The 21,995-nt window shown below is 39.1% G+C and overlaps 1 protein-coding gene across 2 annotated transcripts in view; it reads left to right on the top strand.

Moving 5' to 3' along the window:
- Positions 1–21,995, top strand: part of LOC122561748 (kininogen-2-like) — a 47,713-nt gene that overhangs the window by 20,573 nt on the left and 5,145 nt on the right. Inside the window, exons 4-9 of one of the 2 annotated variants that reach the window (XM_043713851.2) lie at positions 2,951–3,108; positions 7,178–7,288; positions 10,059–10,164; positions 11,927–12,084; positions 13,337–13,447; positions 13,613–13,726. In XM_043713851.2, coding sequence (XP_043569786.2) covers positions 2,951–3,108; positions 7,178–7,288; positions 10,059–10,164; positions 11,927–12,084; positions 13,337–13,447; positions 13,613–13,726 — 758 coding nt within the window. Of the gene's footprint in view, positions 1–2,947; positions 3,109–7,177; positions 7,289–10,058; positions 10,165–11,926; positions 12,085–13,336; positions 13,448–13,612; positions 13,727–21,995 lie in introns of both variants that reach the window. The other variant, XM_043713850.2, reaches the window with a different exon arrangement.

The raw sequence follows: 21,995 nt of genomic DNA, 5'->3' as shown, positions 1-21,995 counted from the left end.
TTTATTGCCATCTAGTGTTTGCCACACCCTCATTACCATCACGGCACCATTCCGATTGACTTGCAGTGTGCTTAGGAAGTATAGACTTGCAATATGTGGTGCCTTGGTGACTACCATTGAAAAGCTGCTCCAAGTACACTTTGCACACAGGGACAGGTGCCCAGATTACAGACTGGAGTGTGGTACCTGGTGTCTAGGTGAAACCTAATGCGGACATTGACTATTGCAAACTGCAAACCTTGCTATCACTTGCTGTGCTCTTGATGCAAAATGCAAGTGGAAAATGGCTGGGACAATGCCCAGTGTCAATGTCAGTTTGACAGGTGAAAGCACAGATCTATGTGTGCTGAACACCAGGACTTTCATTGGGCAAAGACATGAAACATGCATTTGTAATTACTTGTTTATGTATTTGCCCTATAAATTTCATAAATGTCCATATCATAAAGTTCAAGCACAATAATTTCTTTGCCTATATTTTGTGCACGCAGAGTGAACATGTTTAGATGTGAAATGCTGGTCAAATACGAATTTCACCATGATTTTGGTGCTTGGAAATCTAACATTGTCATCTCAGTAATGCATCACTTAGCAGCAACGAAGTAAATTGTGGCAAATGCTGGCTAAAAACATTCCATCATTTGTGAAAATTCCAAAGGTGCTGTGGGAGGAGAGGAATATCATAGCATTATATGTCATGTATGTATAAAAATGGACTCTATTGAATGCAATGATAATCTTTATGGTTGTTGTGGATTTGGGAACGGGGGGGGGGCCAGGGTGCAGCAGGCACTCACCTTTTGGTATAATGCATTGGTTACTCAGCTGATGTAGCATCTTTACTAAGTTTTTTTCCTGATGCTGTGACCAAGACAATAGTGGAGAAGATGATAGGGCTTCTGAATATGTGGTTCTGTTGCTTTCAATGGTTTGGGGAGCTTTTCAGTGTTCTCTGGACAGAGTGTGCATCATCCTGGCATATTGTGATCTGCAGAATTGTAGCAGGCAATAAGGTCGTGTAATTGTAATTGAGGAGCTGGGGGGACAGGAGCAGTCTTCTGAGGAGGGCAGTGATGAAACTGGAGGGGAGGAGGAAGCTGTCCTGTATATAACAGAACCCAGCCTGACAGCTCCTGATTACAGCATGCTCGATAGATACAATTGTGTGAAGAAGATCATTGTGGATTGTAAAATAATTGTTGGTCATAAAGCTGGCCACATGCTGGACAATGACAAGCTATTAGTCTCCAGAGGCCATTGGGACTGAGTAGCAGTAACTTAGAGAAAGTGTTTAAAATTTTTAAAAATTTGATCTACTATTGTCACATGTACTGAAATACAGTGAAAAGTATTGTTTTGCATACTATCCAGACAAATCATACACATAAATATATTAAGTAATAAAAGAATAGGATGCTTATAAAAGATGTGAAGAGATAATCTGCACGGGACAGTTTGCAAAGAGTCGCCACACTCTGGCACCATCTTGGAGAGACCTTTGCTAAGGACAAGTAAACTCCGTGGCATGGTGATTTAACAGCAGTTAAGTTGAGTGAGTGGGATTCTATATGCGAGGAAATGTCAGCCATGCTGGCTATATGCTTTGAGCAGCATGGCTTTGTGACAGATGTACCATTGCTTTGCTGGTGAGATGCAACTGCAGTTGCCAAAGCTTGTCTGGGTGTACATCACCACTTATCCTGAATTAGGTGTCCAGTGTGAGGACAACAGGAAAATACATTTCTTCCTGCATATAATTTTTTAAAAACCATCGAATACTACACTTCCTTGGGCTGCCAGAGAATTGACAAAATGCTGAAAGGTAACCATGACCTGTTTTGACACCTTCAAATGTCATTGTTAATGTGTTGTAATGTAGTTGTGTTTTAATGCTGTGATACATCATCTGGATCTGGCACTAATTTTGACTGCCATCATGGAAGTATTGTCATGCATTATTGTACTTTTACTTTATTATGACACTTCCTTCAATGTAAAATTGTAAAACAATATGCCATGTCAACCACTTTGTATTTCATGTATTTCATTTTGTGATTTAAATCAGCTGATACTCTGGCAATTAAACATCTGGATTTTGGATGTTGAGAAAAAAAGACCCATTGCATCAGCTTCTTTCCATTGATTGACAGGCACTTTTCTTTGAAATAGAAATGAGCCACCATTCTATCTGTCAGTTTCAAATAATGTACTGTAATTGGAAGCTTTTGTAATGACAGCTATAGCCATTATGAATTTTTTGCTGGATTTCAAAAGCTTTATTTGGTATCATCCCAACATCTCGTCTATTGAACAAACAATGACTGACACTTCTGAGAATTTATAACAGAATATGCCCTTGAAACAGTTTCTTCTTTGTTTACCAAACCAACAAGCATTTAAAAGATTTTTCTTTGCATAGGTGTCTTTTCTTTCTTTCCAGTATCAATGACAGAGAATTTGAAGTCAGAGTTTTATTAGATAATTAGATGTTTAATTTTGACTATGGGAGTTATATGGTTGTATTAGAGATATGTGAGGAGGTGGACGTGACATGGACAATCTGAGACAATGTGTACATAAGGAGGGTTGGGGTTGCACTGGCTGAGGGTGATTGAGATGAATTAGGGACTATTTAAAAGATGGGAATTGAGCTGCTATGGTGGAGAAGCAACCTCCACCTCCATGACTGCAATCCTCTCCAGCTCCTTTGCAGCTCACAAAATGCACTGCAAAACCAACACTGCAAAACTGCCAGGCAAAATCATAAAATTTCAATGTGGAAAAGTGTGTTGGTAGAATTTTCCTGAGCTCACATATCCTGATTATAATTTAGATATGATATATTTTATTAGTAATGAGGTTTTGTTTGGAGTTGTCTTTAATTTTGGACTGTTCATGCAACTTAATTTGTTCTCTTGATAATCAATTGTATTGCTTGTTTTGCCAGTAGAGACTGTTGCTGTTACTTGTGAAGGTTGCCCGGTATCTGCAAGCCTTGATGACCCCTTAGTGAAAGCATCTGTGGAATTAGCAGTGAAAGTCTTCAATGATGAAAGGAAAAGCAAGAGGACCTTCACACATGGCAAGATTATATTTGCAATAAAAGAGGTACAGTGATCCGGTATAAAATAACCAGCATGTCAATGTATTTGAGAAGGAACAATGTACACACTTATTGAAAATGAAAAACAAGGATGTGGGACTTCATAACTCTTTCAAAATGTCAGTGCAGGTACTGTGGACAAAAAGGTCCTTTCTATGCAGTAAAATTCCATGCATTGGATATCACAGCTTCCCATTGGTGAGTTTGCTGGCAGTGGTTCCCATTAAATGTACAGGATCCTATGATAGCTCATTCAGTAATATTGACTTTCAGTGCAATTTTATCAGCAACAGGTGAAACATCGGTTGGCCCTGCTCATCCATGGACCATATAAGGCCCAATTAATAGTCACAAGGATCTCATCCTACCATCACTGGGATTTAAGTAGTGGCAGGAGAGGCACATGCTAAGTGTCCAGCTTAGAAACTTGCATCTTGTGAGTTGTTGGATGGCAACTGGAGGTTCCTCAGCATTATACTTGCTCCTCTCACCCTGCTCTTAGTAGTACTGCTGCAATCAGAGAGTTAACTGGCATTTATTTTGAGGCAGACCCTCTTCTGCAGATGGGAAATGGTGGGGATATCCCCCTTAAAGTAATTAACAGTGCTCAAGGCTTTAGGTGACCACAGGGCAGGCCACTGGAGTGGGATTGGGCTCACTTCTGACATTTTCACCAGAACAGAGACTTCAGCACCCCATAAATCAAATCCTTTGAGATAATCAATAAAGTACACATACAAATGTTGTACACTATCTTGATCTCCTATGCAATTATAGGATTTAGATTTACAGTTTTAATTTTTTACACTTTGGGTAATCTTTCAAAAACTACAGAATGCAAACTTGAATTTTTTCTATGAGAAATTGTGTGTTAGCTGACAATGCTTCCACATCTGTTTAAGTAACAGATATGAGATTCAAATTCTTGGCTGACCTCTCAACTTGAAAGAGTGTGAGAAATAAATATTAAGAGAAAAAACTTGTATAGTGCATTATTTTGTCAGTTAAATCTTTGTGCAATCTGACCCTGTCCACTTGAACACATCAGTATATGGATATACTCAGTAGTCTGTAGTTATGGCTCACTTGGTAGCACCTGTGCCCCTGATTCACAGGGTTATTGGTTTAAGTCCTGTTGTGCGGTTTGAGCAGCAGTACTGATGCTAAACCTCCAGTCCAGTATTGTGTAAGGGAGAGCTGATTCTTAGGGCTCTTGTGGTGCAGTGATAGTGTCCTACCTCTTAGTTCAAGTCCCACTTGCCCTGGAGATGTGTCATCACATGTTCAATATTTGGATAAAATAACAACAGATGTAATCTCAAATAAAAATATAATATAAATATGGAGTTTCTCTAGTATGACTTTCTTAAGAAGGGATCTAAAAACTGTGAGATTATGTTTTTCCAGGTGGTAAGTACTTTAAAAATATCTGGAGAAGTTTTCAAATTGGTGATTTGCTTACTGGCTATTCTTAAATATTCAAGATTCTGGGCTTAATTTTCACCCTGTGCCAGTTTGAATGGGTGAACTGTAGTTTGAACTGGAAGCTCACTTGTTGTTCCAGAAATGAGACCCAGGATGCATTAAATCCTTGGTTGACTTCTCATTCCAACCATCTACTGTGAAACAGTGGAAGATTATGGGGCCTGGATGGCAGCCATCAAGATCAGGTAAGTCTTGTGACTGGGGAAAAGATTTTGCTTTGGCAGAGTTCGTAGAAGGGAAGATCTAAGATTTCCTTATTGTGACCCTACTCCTTCTGGTATTACAAAAGAATTTTAAAAAGCTAGATCTCTTTGGGTGCATTCTGGTCCTGTTACTTTTTCTCATTAAGTTCACTGGGAAACTTAATTCGGTTTGCTGCTCAAGCTGTCAAGTTAAAGTTGCAGTTGAATCTTGATGAGGTCATCATGATAGTGCACGTATGTGTAAAGACAAGGACCGCATTGACTTTGCTTAGGTGTTTTGGTTAATTTGAAATAGGTAAAATCAGGAACTCAGTCCTCTGTTTACTGACACCAATTTAAAATATATAAATCCAGAAATTTTCAGATAGGAAAATAAGGAAGCTGAATTGATTTGAGATTTTCTCAAGTGGATTTGATGGTCGGAGACAGAGAGAAATTCAGAAAAGGAGGAAGACAGGAAATTAACCTATCCTTGACAGTTGTGTTGAGAGAAGTGATATCTAAGTAATTCTCACAGACCAGGTGGACCAGGTTAGTTCAAGTCATATAGTTGGGAGGAAGTTAAAATGTCACAGGGGTGTCAATTCCATGCTTTGCTTCTCTTCCAGGGCATATTGGGAACTTTAGGGTTAAAGATCCCTAACCATCCCTAATTTACTGCAACAGCAACTGAAAGTCTGCACTCTTTAAATACACACATGTGGATTTCCCCATTCCACGCAAGTAAGCCTAGACAAGATCTTTGTCCTTTCCAGACAGGGCTAATAGTCCTGGCCCCAACCCAGCTAGCTGCCTCCCTCTCCCATTGTCTCACTTACCCTCCATATTAGCATAGGTATGTGAATTTCCCAGTTACCTCACCTCCATATTAGCATAGGTATGTGAATCCTCCAGTTACCTCTCCTTCGTATTAGCATAGGTCTGTAAGTTCCCCATTTGTAGCAGGCAAAAACCTTTCTGCCTTAATTCTCCTCCATTAACACATAATCATGGAAGGTATGATAATCGGTTTCTATGGTCCATTCACACATTATTTCAGGACACCGACATTCATTACGTTTTGTAAAATCATAATTGCCTACTTTAAATTATGTGATGTCAATCATCCATGTGACTGATAAGTCTTTGTTCAATTCTTATAAAAAATACTGTCTCTGGGTGTTAGGCAGAGATTCGTGAAGAAGAGCCGCTACAATTAGATACTTGGGTACGTTAGTGACGCTTTGAATCTCTCGCTGGCTGTCCGATAATAAAGCTACTGTTGTTGAACAGAAAACTTGTGTCGTCCGGATTTGTGGAAACAGCAGACATCAACAGTTATTCTCATTGGGCAGTAACTATGAGTGCTATCAATGCAATGGATGGAAAAATCAACTCGGGAGTTTTTAATATTATACAGTCACTCCTGCTAGAAAATGCAGAGTTCGTTACCAAACAGAACGTGAATTTATATGGAGCTGTTAGCAGAGACAAATATACAAAGATACTTTATAGAAACATGATCAGATAAAAATTGACATTTAAAAAGTCTTAAAGGAGGTGAGAAAGGGGAAAAACTGAGGTTTAAGCATGAAATTCTAAAGGCTAGATCATAGAAGGCTGATGACATGGTTGTCAAAGTTGCAACACAAGGATTAGGTGTGCACAGGTGACTGGAGTTAGTGGCATGGCTCTTGGACGGTATTGGAGTTGGAGATGATGAGAGAGATAGAGTGAGGTGAGGCCACCAGTACATAACAATTTGGATGAGAATTTTAAATTGGAGGCATTAGGGGAACTGGGAGACAGTGTAAATCAGTGCAAGTGCATGGGGGTGATAGGTGTCTAGAGTTTCCAGTTAGAAATACAGGCAGTATTTCATTTGCCTGTATGCATACTATCCAGCAAAGAATTAAAGCAATTGAGTCTTGCATTACTCATGTTGAAACAATGTGCTAATACTAAAGGCAATATTTTTTGTGATGCACCCATCACTGGGATTTTTAATGCACTAATTATAACAAATGAAAACATGCAAGCAGCATATCTAACCAAGTTTGTTCCACTGTGAAGTCTCTTCAAAGGATGCCCACTTTGAAGAAGTTGTTTGCTTCCCTCAGACGTGCACTTAGTGAATCAACACCCTGCCCCCACCACCCCCTTTTTCTGCAGCTCCCTTTACATCCACCCTGAGTCCTGAAGAAGGGTTACACCTGAAACAGTGGTTTCTCCACCTCCTGATGCTGCCTGACTTGCTGTGTTCTTGCAGCCACCTGCCTGTCTACTTTGGATTCCAGCATCTGCAGTTATTTTGTATCTTTGCACTACCTTCTGGCAGTGTCCACAAATCCAATTGCAGATTTCTGACTTCATAAAAACAACTGGTGACTCTGATTTGCTTTTTCAGGTGGTAATAGGAAAGAAGTACTGGGTACATTTTCAAATTCAGGAGACTGAATGTCAAGAGGACGTAAATGAACTTTGGTCTAATTGTCCACTTAAAGCCACAGATGAAGCAGTAAGTTCATGTGTAACTAATGTGTAATCAGCAGTGCTCTTGAAGATTTATGGAAAATTATATTCAAAACAGTTGAGAATAAATATTAAGAAACAAACTATGCCAATTGAAATAAACTAGGATAGGGTAACTAACATTATGGATGTCACCAGTAGGCATATCAATGCTGAATGTTTCTTTAAATATTACTGTAAGCATCAGAGAATTAAGAATTTGCTGTTCCAAACCTGATTGGCATTGAAGGCTAAGGAAGTGAACATTCTTGGTGACACAGTGGAAGTAAGCTGCATTCATGCTGTTAATCCTGGACCAGTCAGTCAAGGTTTTCTCAGACAAGTCATCACTTTAATCTTTTAACTCAGACTGAAAAATGGCCTGTATTTTGATAATGAAGTTGCCGAAGGATTGGGATTAGATTTGTTATTAAAATATGAAATCAACACAAAGAGATATAAAAATCGGCACTGAATAATGATGTGGGATTTAGCAGTTATATAATAGCATGTTCGTGAAGAACCTCAAATCTTAACTTTGACAAACTCTGTGGGATCAAAAGGGAGATTCCTGACAATGAGAGGTACCTTCACCACCAAGTGCATATTGAAGATGTAGGGACCTGAAGTCTGGCTGAGGCTGCTTTCATCCAATAAGCATTAACCCTGCCCCCACAAAGATGTGGATGGGAGCCAAAATAAAACAAAACAAAACAAAATCTTATGTTTGAATATTAATTGATCCAGAACATGAAGACTGCCTCGACCTCGACATGATCCTTTGGCACATAGGTATACCTCATATGAGCAGTGGTACATTCCGTGACTGACAGGAATGTGGCTGGACATCCAAGTGTAAGGTGCCTCTTGCCTCAGCCAACACTCTCTGCCCCAAAACCGGCCATCCCAGAACCCCAACTTGACTGGCTCATGACCTAATTTCTCACTTCTTCACAGATCCCTGCAAAATGAGTGTATACTTTCAATCATCTTACTAATTCACTCTATTCTATTCTGCTTCATTTTAACCTCAGTATTTTCTTAACCAATCTAAATTGTTCCCTGCATTCAATAAAATTTCATTAAAATAATTTTAAGGCAATCTTATTTATTTGTTCCTTCTGCCTTTGATGCCCTCACCATCCAATTTGTGGGTTAATTCTGGATTAAAAGATACAAAAAACCTCTGTCTGGAAGTTATCTTGAAATGATTTGTTGAATTAAACAAGAGCATGTTTCAAAATTGATATTGTTGTGTCAATTTAGAAATTCATGCCCACCCAAGAAAATTTGTTTCCCTAATCTGTGTATGAGGACACAAGGAGTGGATTTCAGTGACACCTGTCAAAGTAAGATTTGTGGCAAGCAAGGCCAAAGAAAGTGCATGAGTTAGAATCTCAACCATGGAAACCAACAGTAGTATTAAATGTCCAGTGAGAAGACAGAGGTGCAGCAAACCCATCTGAACATTTAAGGAGGCCAATTAAGATTGTAAAGAAGGCATTTGTATTCTCCTTAACATCATTTAACATATCTTTTGGGATTAAGTGAATGGTGAACAGGAATCATGGGCAACCAGAACTCTGACCAGTGAAAACTGGCAGTGTTGCAGTGACATTTGAAGCAAGGTAGCTCTCCAAGGTGAAAGATCAGCCATTTTACAGTCATCTTTCAAATGAGCAGAGGAGGAGGAGTTCAGAAAGTTATAGGCTCAAAGGCATAGATTAGAGAGTAGGGCCTGTGTCTCCGCAAGCTGTTACTACACACACTGGTACTTCAACCCATGGGTAACGGCCAGTGAAAGAGCACAATCAGACCCCTGGTGACCATAAACCCAATAACGTTGGATGCATGAGCTATAGAGGAGTAGTGAAGAGGGAGAATTTCTCAGGCACCAAAGTGACAATTATTACTAGATTTTTTTTGATGGCAGAGGTTTTTGTGATCCATAGTGTCAATTATTTTAATTTACTTTGCATCCTTGAACCTAGTACTAACAACCCTATCTGAGGAACCCAAGTCGAAAAGTGTGGTGCCAGAAAAGCTCAGTTGGTCAAGCAGCATCCGAGGAGCAGGAGTTTTGGGCATAAGCCATTCATCAGGAATTGGGGAGGTGATAGGGGAAAGGGGGCTGAGAGATAAAAAAAAAGAGGGTAGGGGTGGGGGTGGAGTGAAGATAGCTGGGAAGGCAATAGGTAGATACAGGTGTGGGGTGATAGTGATAGGTGGGAGGGGAGGCGGTAAGTGAGAAGAAAGATGAACAGGTAGGACAGTTCAAGAGGACAGTAAGGTGGCACTGGAAAAGCACAACAGATCAAGTCTGGCACTGGAAAAATTCAGCATGTAGTTAGGAACCAGTTCGTGTTATACCTAGGAGGATAGACTACATGAGAGCTTCTCCAAAACTGCCTGTTGAAGCTGTATGACCAAATGCTGCACAAAGTTGCCCTATTGCAATTTCACAGATGATCTGCTTCTCAAAATAGGTGGTTACACCCATTCCAATGGTACAGGTATTTGTGCAGGGCAATGCAATCGTCACATGTTTTTAGACAGTTCTTTAGAAGCATCCCTGTCAAGAATAGAGCTGGTCAATTTTCTATAGAGCTTTAAGAAAATAAAATCTGTTCTCTTGAGAAAGGTGATGTTCTATTTTGACAACGTGATTTTTTTGCCAGCAGAAATGTTCACTGTTTGTCCGTGGAGTGTCAGTCTGATTGAACAACCTTTTATCATGCTGTAATACCTATATAACCCTGTGTTTCTAATAACCTAAGGTTCTCGGACACTGCTATGCAGAGGTTCTGTTTCTAGCTGGTGAAACTAAAGGCCAGATCAGAGGATTACCCAAATGTCAGCTGTTTCAGCTGATTAAGGATGAAGGTAATATGCATTTATAAATAAATAGATTAGACAGATAGGATGCAAGCTTGAATGAAATGGGCATTGGAGAGAAGGTTGGGAGAATTGTTTAAGATTGACAGTAAGAAAATTCCCAGTGTCCAGATCAAAAAGTCCCATTTTCAAATCAAAGGTTGAATGGTGATATGCAAGTGGAGAGCAGCCTAGTTCCATACCCTCTGAACTGACAGGGCTTTACTTCCTTATGCAACCTAGCCATACAGCCCTGAGTGATGAGTGTCCAGGCCCCAGACTGATATCTGCACAGTTGTCAACTGTGTTTCTGTGATTCCCCAGACGGGTTGCAGTGGACCCACAGAGTGACTTTGGCTCATTTCCCGAACTACACTCTGACTGTAACTATTCCATTCAGACACCTGACCAGGCCTAAGCCCCTGGGACTGGTATTGGAAACTGATCTTGTCTTACTGTGCCAGGATTCTCATACTGACTGGTGCCTCCCTGGGCTTCAGGGAGGACTATTCTTAGACTTTGAGACATAGCCATTTGCTTGAAGCATGTGCATTATGTTTGTTGCAAAAGCTGCTGGCCTATGCCAACTTGTGTGAGATTGGTGATAACAATGATATGTCCTCATTGTTGCCTGTTGGTGAGCGTGACAAGCTGCCTGGCTTTGCATCCATGCTAAGTGGCAAGTGTTGTGAACCTTTAAGCTCTGAATGAGGGGGCAAAGCACAAAAAGACAAGGCAAGTCACGGATCTGTGAGCAATTGTTTCGGCACAAAATGAGTAAGCACTAAGAGAGCAAGTAAGCAGCCCTAAGCAGTTTAGTCCATCTGTGCAAAGTGGCCTTGCCATTCACTAGCAAGGAGCTTGTCTCAACAGTTGGAACTATGTTGGAAAATGCAGCTTCTTGCTCCCAATGTCAAGAAAGGTCTTGCTGACATTTCATAATTCTCTTAGATTTCTTGCCATAACCTACATGGTCTACCTTTTGTCTCATTGTGTACATTGTCAGACTATAGTTTGTTAGGCGCATCATGTGTACAACTCTGATAGAATACCAGATGGTCTTTATTGTAACTGAGGGTATTCTTTGTGTGTGGTCTGTGTGGGTTAGTGCAGTATTTTTCTTCCAAATTTCCTTTGGCAACAATAATTAACCACCATTTGAACTCAAGGTGTGGCTGTTTAGAGCATTTTAGCCACAGATGATTATTTGTAGGCAGAAGGGTTGACTACTACTCTGATGCAATCATATTTAAGATCCATACATTAAACTCTTGGAGCAAAGGTTAACTTTCTTCAAAGTAGTCTCTTTGTACCTTTCACAAAGTTTTCATCACAGCAAAAACATGCAGTACATGATACATGTATATTATTTAATGTACATATCTTGTTGTTACTGTTACATATCCCTAATTTACCATGAGCAATTTCGTGAGAAATGTTCTATTATAACACAATAGTATATACTGTAAACATGCATCCAATTGAATAGAAAATCTTGAGTACAAAACATTCTTACATAATGGTTTATTCTTATACTTCAGAGGAGAAATAAAGTGCACTTATCCATTCATTCACTATTTTTATCTTTCTTTAGAAAGAAGGTGCTCAGACAATGAATATAGTAAATCTGCCAACATTTGACACTCTTGTATGAGTTTAGGGGCAACAGCAAGATTGAATTCTGAATAATTTTGCTCCATTAAAGGTGTAACAATGATTACATTTTAAAAAACATGATTGAAGATCCTCTAATAAACAATGTTTTTTCTAGATGTTGATGGGGTTTCATGTGTCGGTTGCCTCCTGCCTTTGAGGATGAATGACCCAAGAGTACACAGATCTGTAGAGTATGCCATTTCTAAATTCAATGACAACAGTGGGCAGCTTTACAAATTTGCTTTGGCTCGAGTTCTTTCAGCAGAACATGAGGTAAAGCATGTGACTATGTATTTGACCTTGCCTTCATCATTGATTTACTTATAGCTCGTTGAACCCAGCACTGACTATATAGGTTCAAAATAAACAGTGCAATTCCCAACAAGATCATTACATTGTTATTTTAATAATAAGATATATTCAGATATAGAGACACTTAGAATGGAGTCTACTTTTTTTAAAATACAGATTCACAAGTACAGAAAATCTGAATGACAGAGTGTATAGAATTAATAGTTTTCACTTCCAACTTTAAATGAGGTTATCCATAGTACAAAGTATTTTCTGTCTTTAGTATTTTTAAACACTAATGGTTAGCAGTATCCTCAAAAAGTGTAGTCTTTCTAAGTCTATTAGGAATTATGCAAAAATGTAAATACATTAACTATTGTAATGTATATAGCATTTAATATATAGTTTCTGCTATTAGTAAGCAGCAGATAGGTAACTTAATGAACAGTGCCATATAAGACCTTATAATATGGCTTCAGCCAGTAGATTTCATCAAATATCACAATATTTGACACAGCAATATACATTGAGAAAACCAGAAAATTGTCAAAGCTGAGAACCTATTACAAGAAAAAGGAAGTAAATAATTTAATATCTAAGTAAATTTATCACAGATTTTAGAAAGCATTAAGTGGGTAATGGTCTGCTGCGGTCATTCTTGCCATTATTCATTCATAAACCATGTCACTGTGGATTGGCATGCTCTTCAAACATGTGAAACATTGCCTGCGCTTTAACTGGTCAGAGCTTCATCTGATCCAACAGAGATCCATATGTTTATATATATTTCAGTTAAGAATATGAATTATAGCAATTTGTGCTTTACCTACTGCTACCCAGCTAAGTTTTATTACCTCAATACAGAGAGCAAGAATTTACAGTCTGAATCTTCAAAGTTTCTATGACTCAGCACTACAATATGCAGTGGATTTACTCAGAGCCAGAGGGGAAGGGATATCAATGTTATTTATACAATAGAATTCAAAACTGTGTAGATAGCTGATTTCAAATAATATATATTAAAATCAATAAGCCTCTTCTAATTATTTCCAAGCTTATCTGACATCATAATGTAACAAGAAATAGTCCAAATAGCAAGAAGCAACCCTCATGTAAGGTACTTATCTTTGGATGTAATAATTAGAAAACAATCACATGATCACATTAAATGACAGTGAATGATATTTCAATAATTAGTTTAAGACTTTTCACTCCTGCACTCTTGTTTTCACAGACTTCTGTGGGAGAGGAAATCACTTTGAATTTTACACTTATTGAAACCACCTGTTTAAACAATAATGACACAGAGCCAGACATATGTGGACCAAAGATCCCAGCAACAGCAGTAAGTAGTTTATTATGTGGATTTTACAATAGTGTGTTGCATTTTTGAGTCAGATATCATGGGATGCTATTTCAAAGTGAATTTGACTTTGGTCAGAGACAGTTTACTTTATCACCAGTTTATCATTAGCATTGTACTTTGATCTGACATATCTATTTTGTTTAGGGCTCTGCTGTCTGTTTAACCAAGCAAAACTTTGATATCTTTGGAGAGCTATTATACCACAGATTAACATGCAATGTGACTCAAGACTGGACATTGTATGCAATTGATGTTCTGGTAAGCACCAACCTATTCGTAACAAAACACATTGTATTTATGTTTTTACCTTAGAAGACTTTTGTCAAGCAGCTCAGCTGCTGAGAGTGGTCAGAACCATGTGGACCTGGAGAAGCCTAAGTTTCATCCCAGTTTGGATTCATCTAACTGATTTCATAATGATGTTGGTTGGGACTCTAAGTTGGACTTTGCAGTTCTCAGTTTGAATGGTTCATTGCTCGATATTGTACTCCTGATCATTGCTCAGTAGCCTTTTTCTTCTTTTAGGGATGTGGGCAGCTCTGTCTAAGTTAGCATTTATTGCCCATCCTTGATTAGCCAGAGGGCAATTAAGAGTCAACCACATTGCTGTGGTTCTAGTAGTAAGTACAAATAGGATCAGACCCACATCCCATTTAACAGTAACTTGGCTAGTCCTGAAGCCACCTGTCCACTATATTCAGGAGCAAACAATTTAGAAGAATTAAATTCAGAATCTTGCCAGCTTTAGAATGAGATTCCAATACTTCTACATTCAGATTTCTCTTTATTGTTCTTGCATATCTTGAGAACAATTGGATCCTTTGGGTTCTGTGAAACCTTTTGCTCCATCCAGATTAATTAGAACAATTTGTTCAAATGCTCAGCAAATACTTCCAATCTTCAGATTTTCCAGAAATGGAGTCAGATCCCAATATTATACAATTTATTTTAAACCACATGTAGGCATCTATTTCCAATGTGGGCTATCAATTGGGTTACTGAGATGTCATCATCAGCTTATTGCAGGGTACTTCATACTAAATAAACAATCACAATTGCTGTCCTCCTAGTTCGTGCTTTAGAGTCATAGAGTTATAGAGATGTACAGCATGGAAACAGACCCTTCAGTCGAACTCGTCCATGCTGACCAGATATCCTAATCTATTCTAGTCCCATTTGCCAGCACTTGGCCCATATTCCTCTAAACCCTTCCTAATTCATATGCCCATCCAGATGCCTTTTACATGCTGCAATTGTACTAGCCTCCACCACTTCCTCTGTCAGCTCATTCCATGCATGCACCATCCTCTGCATGAAAAGTTGCTCCTTAGGTCCCTTTTATATATTTCCCCGCTCACCCTAAACCTATGTCCTCTAGTTCTGGACTCTCCCACCCCAGGGAAAAGTCTTTGTCTATTTATCCTCTCCATGCCCCTCATGATTTTATAAACCTCTATAAGTTCACCCCTTAACCCCCAGCACTCCAGGGAAAACAGCCCCAGCCTATTCAGCCTTTCCCTATAGCTCAAATCCTCCAACCCAGGCAACAATCCTTGTAAATCTTTTCTGAACTCTTTCAAGTTTCACAACATCCTTCTGATAGGAAGGAGAACAGAATTGCACGCAATATCCCAAAAGTGGCATAACCAACATCCTGTACAGTCACATGACCTCCCAACTTCTATATCAATGCTCTGACCAATAAAAGAAAGCATACTAAACGCCTTCTTCACTATCCTATCTCCCTGCAACTCTACTTTCAAGTAACTATGAACCTGCACTCCAAGATATCTTTGTTCAGGCACACTCCCTAGGCCCTTGCCATTAAGTGTATAACTCCTGCTCTGATGTACTTTTCCAAAATGCAGCACCTCACATTTATCTAAATTAAACTTAATCTGCCACTCCTCAGGGCATTGGACCACCTGATCAAGACACTGAGGTACTCTGAGGTAACCTTCTTCACTGTCCACTACACCTCCAATTTTGGTGTCATCTGCAAACTAACTAACTATAATTCCTATATTTACATCCAAATCATTTATATAAATACTTGGAGATTGAAAGGGAAAAATGTAGTCAAACTAAATCAGGGAAAATATTTTAATTGATTTGCGATTGGTCTTATTGGTAGATTTTCTTCATTGCTCATAGTTGGTCTAATTTGCTGTCATTTTATGAATACCCAAGTTGAATAAAGTGCAACTCCAGAACATAACAGCATTTTCATATTTATCCAAAAGCATCAAAAATGAAAGCAAAATGGATTGCCATAAAGCTCTTAAAATGTTAAAACCCTAGTCTTGCAAACATTTAACTGACCTCGTTAGAAACATCAACCACGTCAAAGTAGACCTGATATCTCTCCTCTTAGGTCTACCGAATTTACCATCTTTAGACGGACATGGGAAGAAACTATTTAATATTCTTGCACACTGTGCATGGAAGAATATTCTGATGAATTGGGTGTCTGAGAACCTGTCGGGCTTGCTGGGATGGTAGAAATTAATTATGGAGCACATTCCCTTGGACTTTTTCACAAACATGGTGCACCCCACAACAGATAATTTTTATAAGACATGGCAGCCCTACTTGAGTTATTTGGATATAGATTTATCAGTTATCTTAACTAGGGCGTTTGTTTAACCAGGATGATTAAATTTGTCAAGCCCTGGGCCCTGGAGGGGGTCTCTCGAGTTAATACGGGTATGTATGCAATATTCCCATTCCTTTGTTTGGAAGCCTTGCGCCGAGCATAGCTGTTCTGTATTTTTTATCTATTTTTTTGGGTTTTTTTTGCTCTTTTTTTGGTGTTGCTTTGCACAGTGTTAAGGTTTGCTTTGTATTATAGAGTAGGTTAGTAGTTAGTAGATAGTAGTTGTATTGTAATTTGTGTTTTTTTCTTTTTATTATACTGATATTTGTGATTTTTTTTTCAATAATTTTATATGTTTGTAAAGTTAAAAATAATTGCTAATAAATATATTTACAAAAAAAAAATCAACCATAAGATTATCATCACTCCTGTCTTCATCACTGTCCTCCACCTGTTCAATTATATTAAATACTTTTAAGGGCTGACTTAGGTTTGGAAGAAAATGAGAATATACCTTTAAAAAGTTTGCTTAATTTTCTCCCTGTGGCGATGTTCCAAATTTGTAGTGAAGAGCAATGGAGAAGTTTCAAAGGAGAAACTGTTAGGTTAAAATTCAAAATTTTCACACTTTTTTTGCAACCTTGTGTAGACTTAAGAACTTTTTCCTCGTCTGCTGCAAGATTCAGAATAAATGAAACTGCATTCGTTTGTTCTACGACTTCCAATTGTGTTGCTCTGAGATTCTTTTCTTGAGAGCTACATTCACTGCAAAACCTGTGTAGCTTGTTTGCTGAATCGAGCTGTTTTATCCTCAACCATTTTTTAAAGATACAGTACATCTTTAAGGCCACCCTGAACCCCAATAAGATATATTGATGCTGAAATTTTCATTGAATGAGTGACAACAGTGAATGCAGTGCAGTGCAAATATATACCACTCCATACTTCTGTAACTAATGCCCAATAGATTATTATCCTAATGCCACTGTACTGGTCACATATTGCACTATTGGTGGAGCAAAACTAAGTCAGCCCTTAAAAGTATTTAATATAATTGAACAGGTGGAGGACCGTGATGAAGATAAGTGTGATGATAATCTTGTGGTTGATGTTTCTAATGAGGTCAGTTAAATGTTTGCAAGACCAGGATTTTAACACTTCAAGAGCTTTATGGCAATCCATGTGGATACATACGAGTTAGTTCTTATTTGGGTTGCTTGCTGGCACAATTGCAGCAATTTGGGAGTAACAATTTTCATGCTTTTAAAACGTAATTGAATCCTCATAATCCTGTGGAAATTACCTTCCAAACGTAATCACTACTGGTGTTGGATTACGGGTTGCAATACTCAACGTTGTGTGTAATAGCAAAGTAAACAGCTTTTATTTAAGGTTCAATCAGCATGCAGGTAATCCTTTTATCTCTTGTAGCTGCTGTTATCTCTGCAACTGGACTTTACTCATCATTTAATATTCATCTTAAGCCTAAGGAATATTTTCTAAAAGTATCCAAAATCATAATGTACCCTGAGAAAGGAATAGCTGAATTTTGATAAAAGATATTCTTTAAGTATAGCTGTCAACTTATTAGTAATTAGTTAATTGAATAAGAACATGAATAGATTATTCACTCCCTCAGGGCATTGAATTAGCATGGTTGAAAAAACATCTCCACTTTATTTTCTCATCATTTCTTTATATCCCTTGATGTTCTCAACAAAAATCGATCACCCTAATCCTTAAAGCTTTAATGACCCAGCAATCACAATTTTTCAGGGATAATATGCAAATGTCTACTGTTTATGTGCAAAGTGCTTCCTGATGTCAGTCCTGAATGGCTTTGCTCTAATATTAAGATTGTGTTCTCTTGGTTTTCAAGAAATAATATATCTGTAGCTAGCATGTCAATTTTTTTAACATTTAGAAAAATCACAAATATTTCAGTTATTTATAGCATCTGAAGCAGACCCTTCAGTCTAAGCAATCTATGCTGACTATGTTCCCAAACTAATTTAGTCCCACCTGCCTGTGTTTAGCCCATTTTCCTCCAAATCTTTCCTATTAAGGGATTCTGGGTAATCCAAGATGGAGGACGGGAAAACTTTCTGGCTGTAACAGCTGCTCCTTTATTGAGGTATTTTAGGTGTGGGAGGTGATTTCCTCAAATTCCAGGAGCAGCAATTACTGTTTTATATGCTGTTGCATTGTTTTTGAATTTTGGAAAAAAAAAGTCAAAACAACAGCAGTTTTAAGAGGGAGAAGAACAGACAAAGGAAGCACATGGTGAGGTCAGTGCAGGAGAGAGAGAAAAAGAAACTGACATAGCAGTGAACCTGCACAGTTACTACCTTTGCTGTTTGAATTCATGTATCGCTGGACATCGACGTGCGTTTGGGAAAATTAACAAACAGTGAAATTCACAACTAATCTTGGAGGAACTGTTTGGGTGAAGTTCACAGCACAGAAGCAGACAAGTGTATTGTTTTTAAGTGTGACCAACAGAAAGTCTGCAGTAGTGAGTAGAGTGGGTTATTTCTTGCTTATATGTTTTTTGACATATGTCTCTTGATTAAACTTAAAATATAAGCCATAACTATTAATTTAACCTGGGGCAGTGTTTTGTCGAGAAATAAGACAGTGTTATTTTCTGGGTCTGTAGATTTTGAAGGAGCAAAAATGGCCTTTAGTAGAGTGATATGCGCTTCTTGTCAGATGTGGGAGTTTAGGGTGGTTATGGTAGGGGATTTTAACTTTTTGAACATAGACTGGGACTGCCATAATGTTAAGGGTTTAGATGGAGAGGAATTTGTTAAGTGTGTACAAGAAAATTTTCTGATTCAGTATGTGGATGTACCTACTAGAGGAGGTGCAAAACTTGATCCACTCTTGTGAAATAAGGCAGGGCAGGTGACTGAGGTGTCAGTGGGGGAACACTTTGGGACCAGCGACCATAATTCTATTAGATTTAAAATAATGATGGAAAAGGATAGACCAGATCTAAAAGTTGAAGTTCTAAATTGGAGAAAGGCCAATTTTGATGGTATTAGGCAAGAACTTTCAAATTCTGATTGGGGCAGATGTTCGCAGGTAAAGAGACGGTTGGAAAATGGGAAGCCTTCAGACAGGAGACAACAAGAATACAGAGAAAGTATGTTCCAGTTAGGGTGAAAGGAAAGGCTGGTAGGTATAGGGAATGCTGGATGACTAAAGAAATTGCGGGTTTGGTTAAGAAAAAGAAGGAAGTATATGTAAGGTATAGTCAGGATAGATTGAGTGAATCCTTAGAAGAGTATAAAGGCAGTAGGAGTATACTTAAGAGGGAAATCAGGAGGGCAAAAAGGGGACATGAAGTAGCTTTGGCAAATAGAGTTAAGGAGAATCCAAAGGGTTTTTACAAATACATTAAGGACAAAAGGATAACTAGGGAGGGAATAGGGCCCCTCAAAGATCAGCAAGGCAGCCTTTGTGTGGAGCCGCAGAAAATGGGGGCGATACTAAACGAGTATTTTGCACCAGTATTTACTATGGAAAAGGATATGGAAGATATAGACTGTAAGGAAATAGATGGTGACACATTGCAAAATGTCCATTTTACAGAGGAGGAAGTGCTGGATGTCTTGAAACGCATAAAGGTGGATAAATCCCCAGGACCTGATCAGGTTACCCTAGAACTCTGTGGGAAGCTAGAGAAGTGATTGCTGGGCCTCCTGCTAAGATACTTGTATCATCGATAGTCACAGGTGAGGTGCCGGAAGACTGGAAGTTGGCTAACGTGGTGCACTGTTCAAGAAGGGTGGTAAGGACAGGCCAGGGAACTATAGACCAGTGAGCCTGACGTCAGTGGTGGGCAAGTTGTTGGAGGGAATCCTGAGGGACAGGATATACATGTATTTGGAAAGGCAAGGACTGATTAGGAATCGTCAACACGGCTTAGTGTGTGGGAAATCATGTCTCACAAACTTGATTGAGTTTTTTGAAGAAGTAACAAAGAGGATTGATGAGGGCAGAGCGGTAGATGTGATCTATATGGACTTCAGTAAGGCGTTCAACAAGGTTCACTGTGGGAGACTGGTTAGCAAGGTTAGATCTCACGGAATAAAGGGAGAACTAGCCATTTGGATTCAGAACTGGCTCAAAGGTAGAAGGTGGTGGTGGAGGGTAGTTTTTCAGACTGGAGGCCTGTGAGCAGTGGAGTGCCACAAGGATCGGTGCTGGGTCCTCTACTTTTTGTCATTTACATCAACGATTTGGATGCGAGCATAAGAGGTACAGTTAGTAAGTTTGCAGATGACACCAAAATTGAAGGTGTAGTGGATAGTGAAGAGGGTTACCTCAGATTACAACAGAATCATGGCCAGATGGGCCAATGGGCTGAGAAGTGGCACATGGAGTTTAATTCAGATAAATGCGAGGTGCTGCATTTTGGGAAAGCAAATCTTAGCAGGACTTCTACACTTAAGGGTCAGGTCCTAGGGAGTGTTGCTGAACAAAGAGACCTTGGAGTGCAGGTTCATATCTCCTTGAAAGTGGAGTCGCAGGTAGATAGGATAGTGAAGAAGGCATTTGGTATGATTTCCTTTATTGGTCAGAGTATTGAGTACAGGAGTTGGGAGGTCATGTTGCAGCTGTCTAGGACATTGGTTAGGTCACTGTTGGAATATTGCGTGCAATTCTGGTTTCCTTCCTATCGGAAGGATGTTGTGAAACTTGAAAGGGTTCAGAAAAGATTTACAAGAATGTTGCCAGGGTTGGAGGATTTGAGCTATGGGGAGAGGCTGAACAGGCTGGGGCTGTTTTCCCTGGAGCGTCGGAGGCTGAGGGGTGACCTTATAGAGGTTTACAAAATTATGAGGGGCATGGATAGGATAAATAGACAAAGTCTTTTCCTTGGGTTGGGGGAGTCCAGAACTAGAGGGCATAGGTTTAGGGTGAGAGGGCAAAGATATAAAATGGACCTAAGGGGCAACTTTTTCATGCAGAGGGTGGTACGTGTATGGAATGAGTTGCTAGAGGAAGTGGTGGAGGCTGGTAAAATTGCAACATTTAAAAGGCATTTGGCTGGGTATATGATTAGGAAGGGTTTGGAGGGATATGGGCTGGGTGCTGGCAGGTGGGACTAGATCGGGTTGGGATATCTGGTCTGCATGGACGGGTTGGACCGAAGGGTCTGTTTCCATGCTGTACATCTCTATGACTCTATGACTCACGAACTTATCCAAATGTCTTTGAAATGTTATAACTGTACCTGCATCCACTAATTCCTCTAGCAGTTCATTCTAGACACGCTAGCCACCCTCTGTGTAAAAAGGTTGCCCTCATATCCTTTTTAAATGTTTCTACTCTCACCTTAAAAATATTCCCCCTACTTTTGAAGTATGAAGAACTTGAATTTTTCAGGTTGAGTGGAATGAACCATTCAACACATAACCAAAGTGGGGTTTGCACCCCCTCGCAACTTGCAAGGTACCACCTTTTTATGTACCAAGACGATCCCAGGTGCTGCAAATGAACATCTAGAGGCTGCATAATGTGGGAGCTGTACTTAAATAGTAAAAGTGTAATTTCTGAAATGTTTCATATCTACCTGCTCGATAATTCAAACATCCTATTGTTACTTCTCACATTGTTTTTAAAATTCTCATACTTGTGTTTAAATCCCTCTCTGGAATCCACCATCCCTATGTCTACTAACCTTATCCAGCCCTACAGTATCTGAGATATCTCCACTCCTTCAATTCTAGTCTCTTGAAATATCCCAGTTTTAATCACTGCCATTAGCAGCCGTGACATCATCCGTAAAGGACCTAAGCTCCTGCATTCCCTCCCTCAAACCAAGCCTTTATATATTACTTTTCCCCTTTAAGATACTCCTTAAAATGTATCTTTTAAACAATTATTTTGGTCATTTGTCCTAACATTACCTTGTATGGC

The sequence above is a fragment of the Chiloscyllium plagiosum genome, unplaced genomic scaffold (assembly GCF_037043375.1).
Source record: "Chiloscyllium plagiosum isolate Xiang-an unplaced genomic scaffold, Cpla_swu_hap1 HiC_scaffold_23, whole genome shotgun sequence".
In the NCBI taxonomy this organism is placed as follows: Eukaryota; Metazoa; Chordata; class Chondrichthyes; order Orectolobiformes; family Hemiscylliidae; genus Chiloscyllium; species Chiloscyllium plagiosum.
This window is presented reverse-complemented; position numbering and strand designations above follow the sequence as displayed.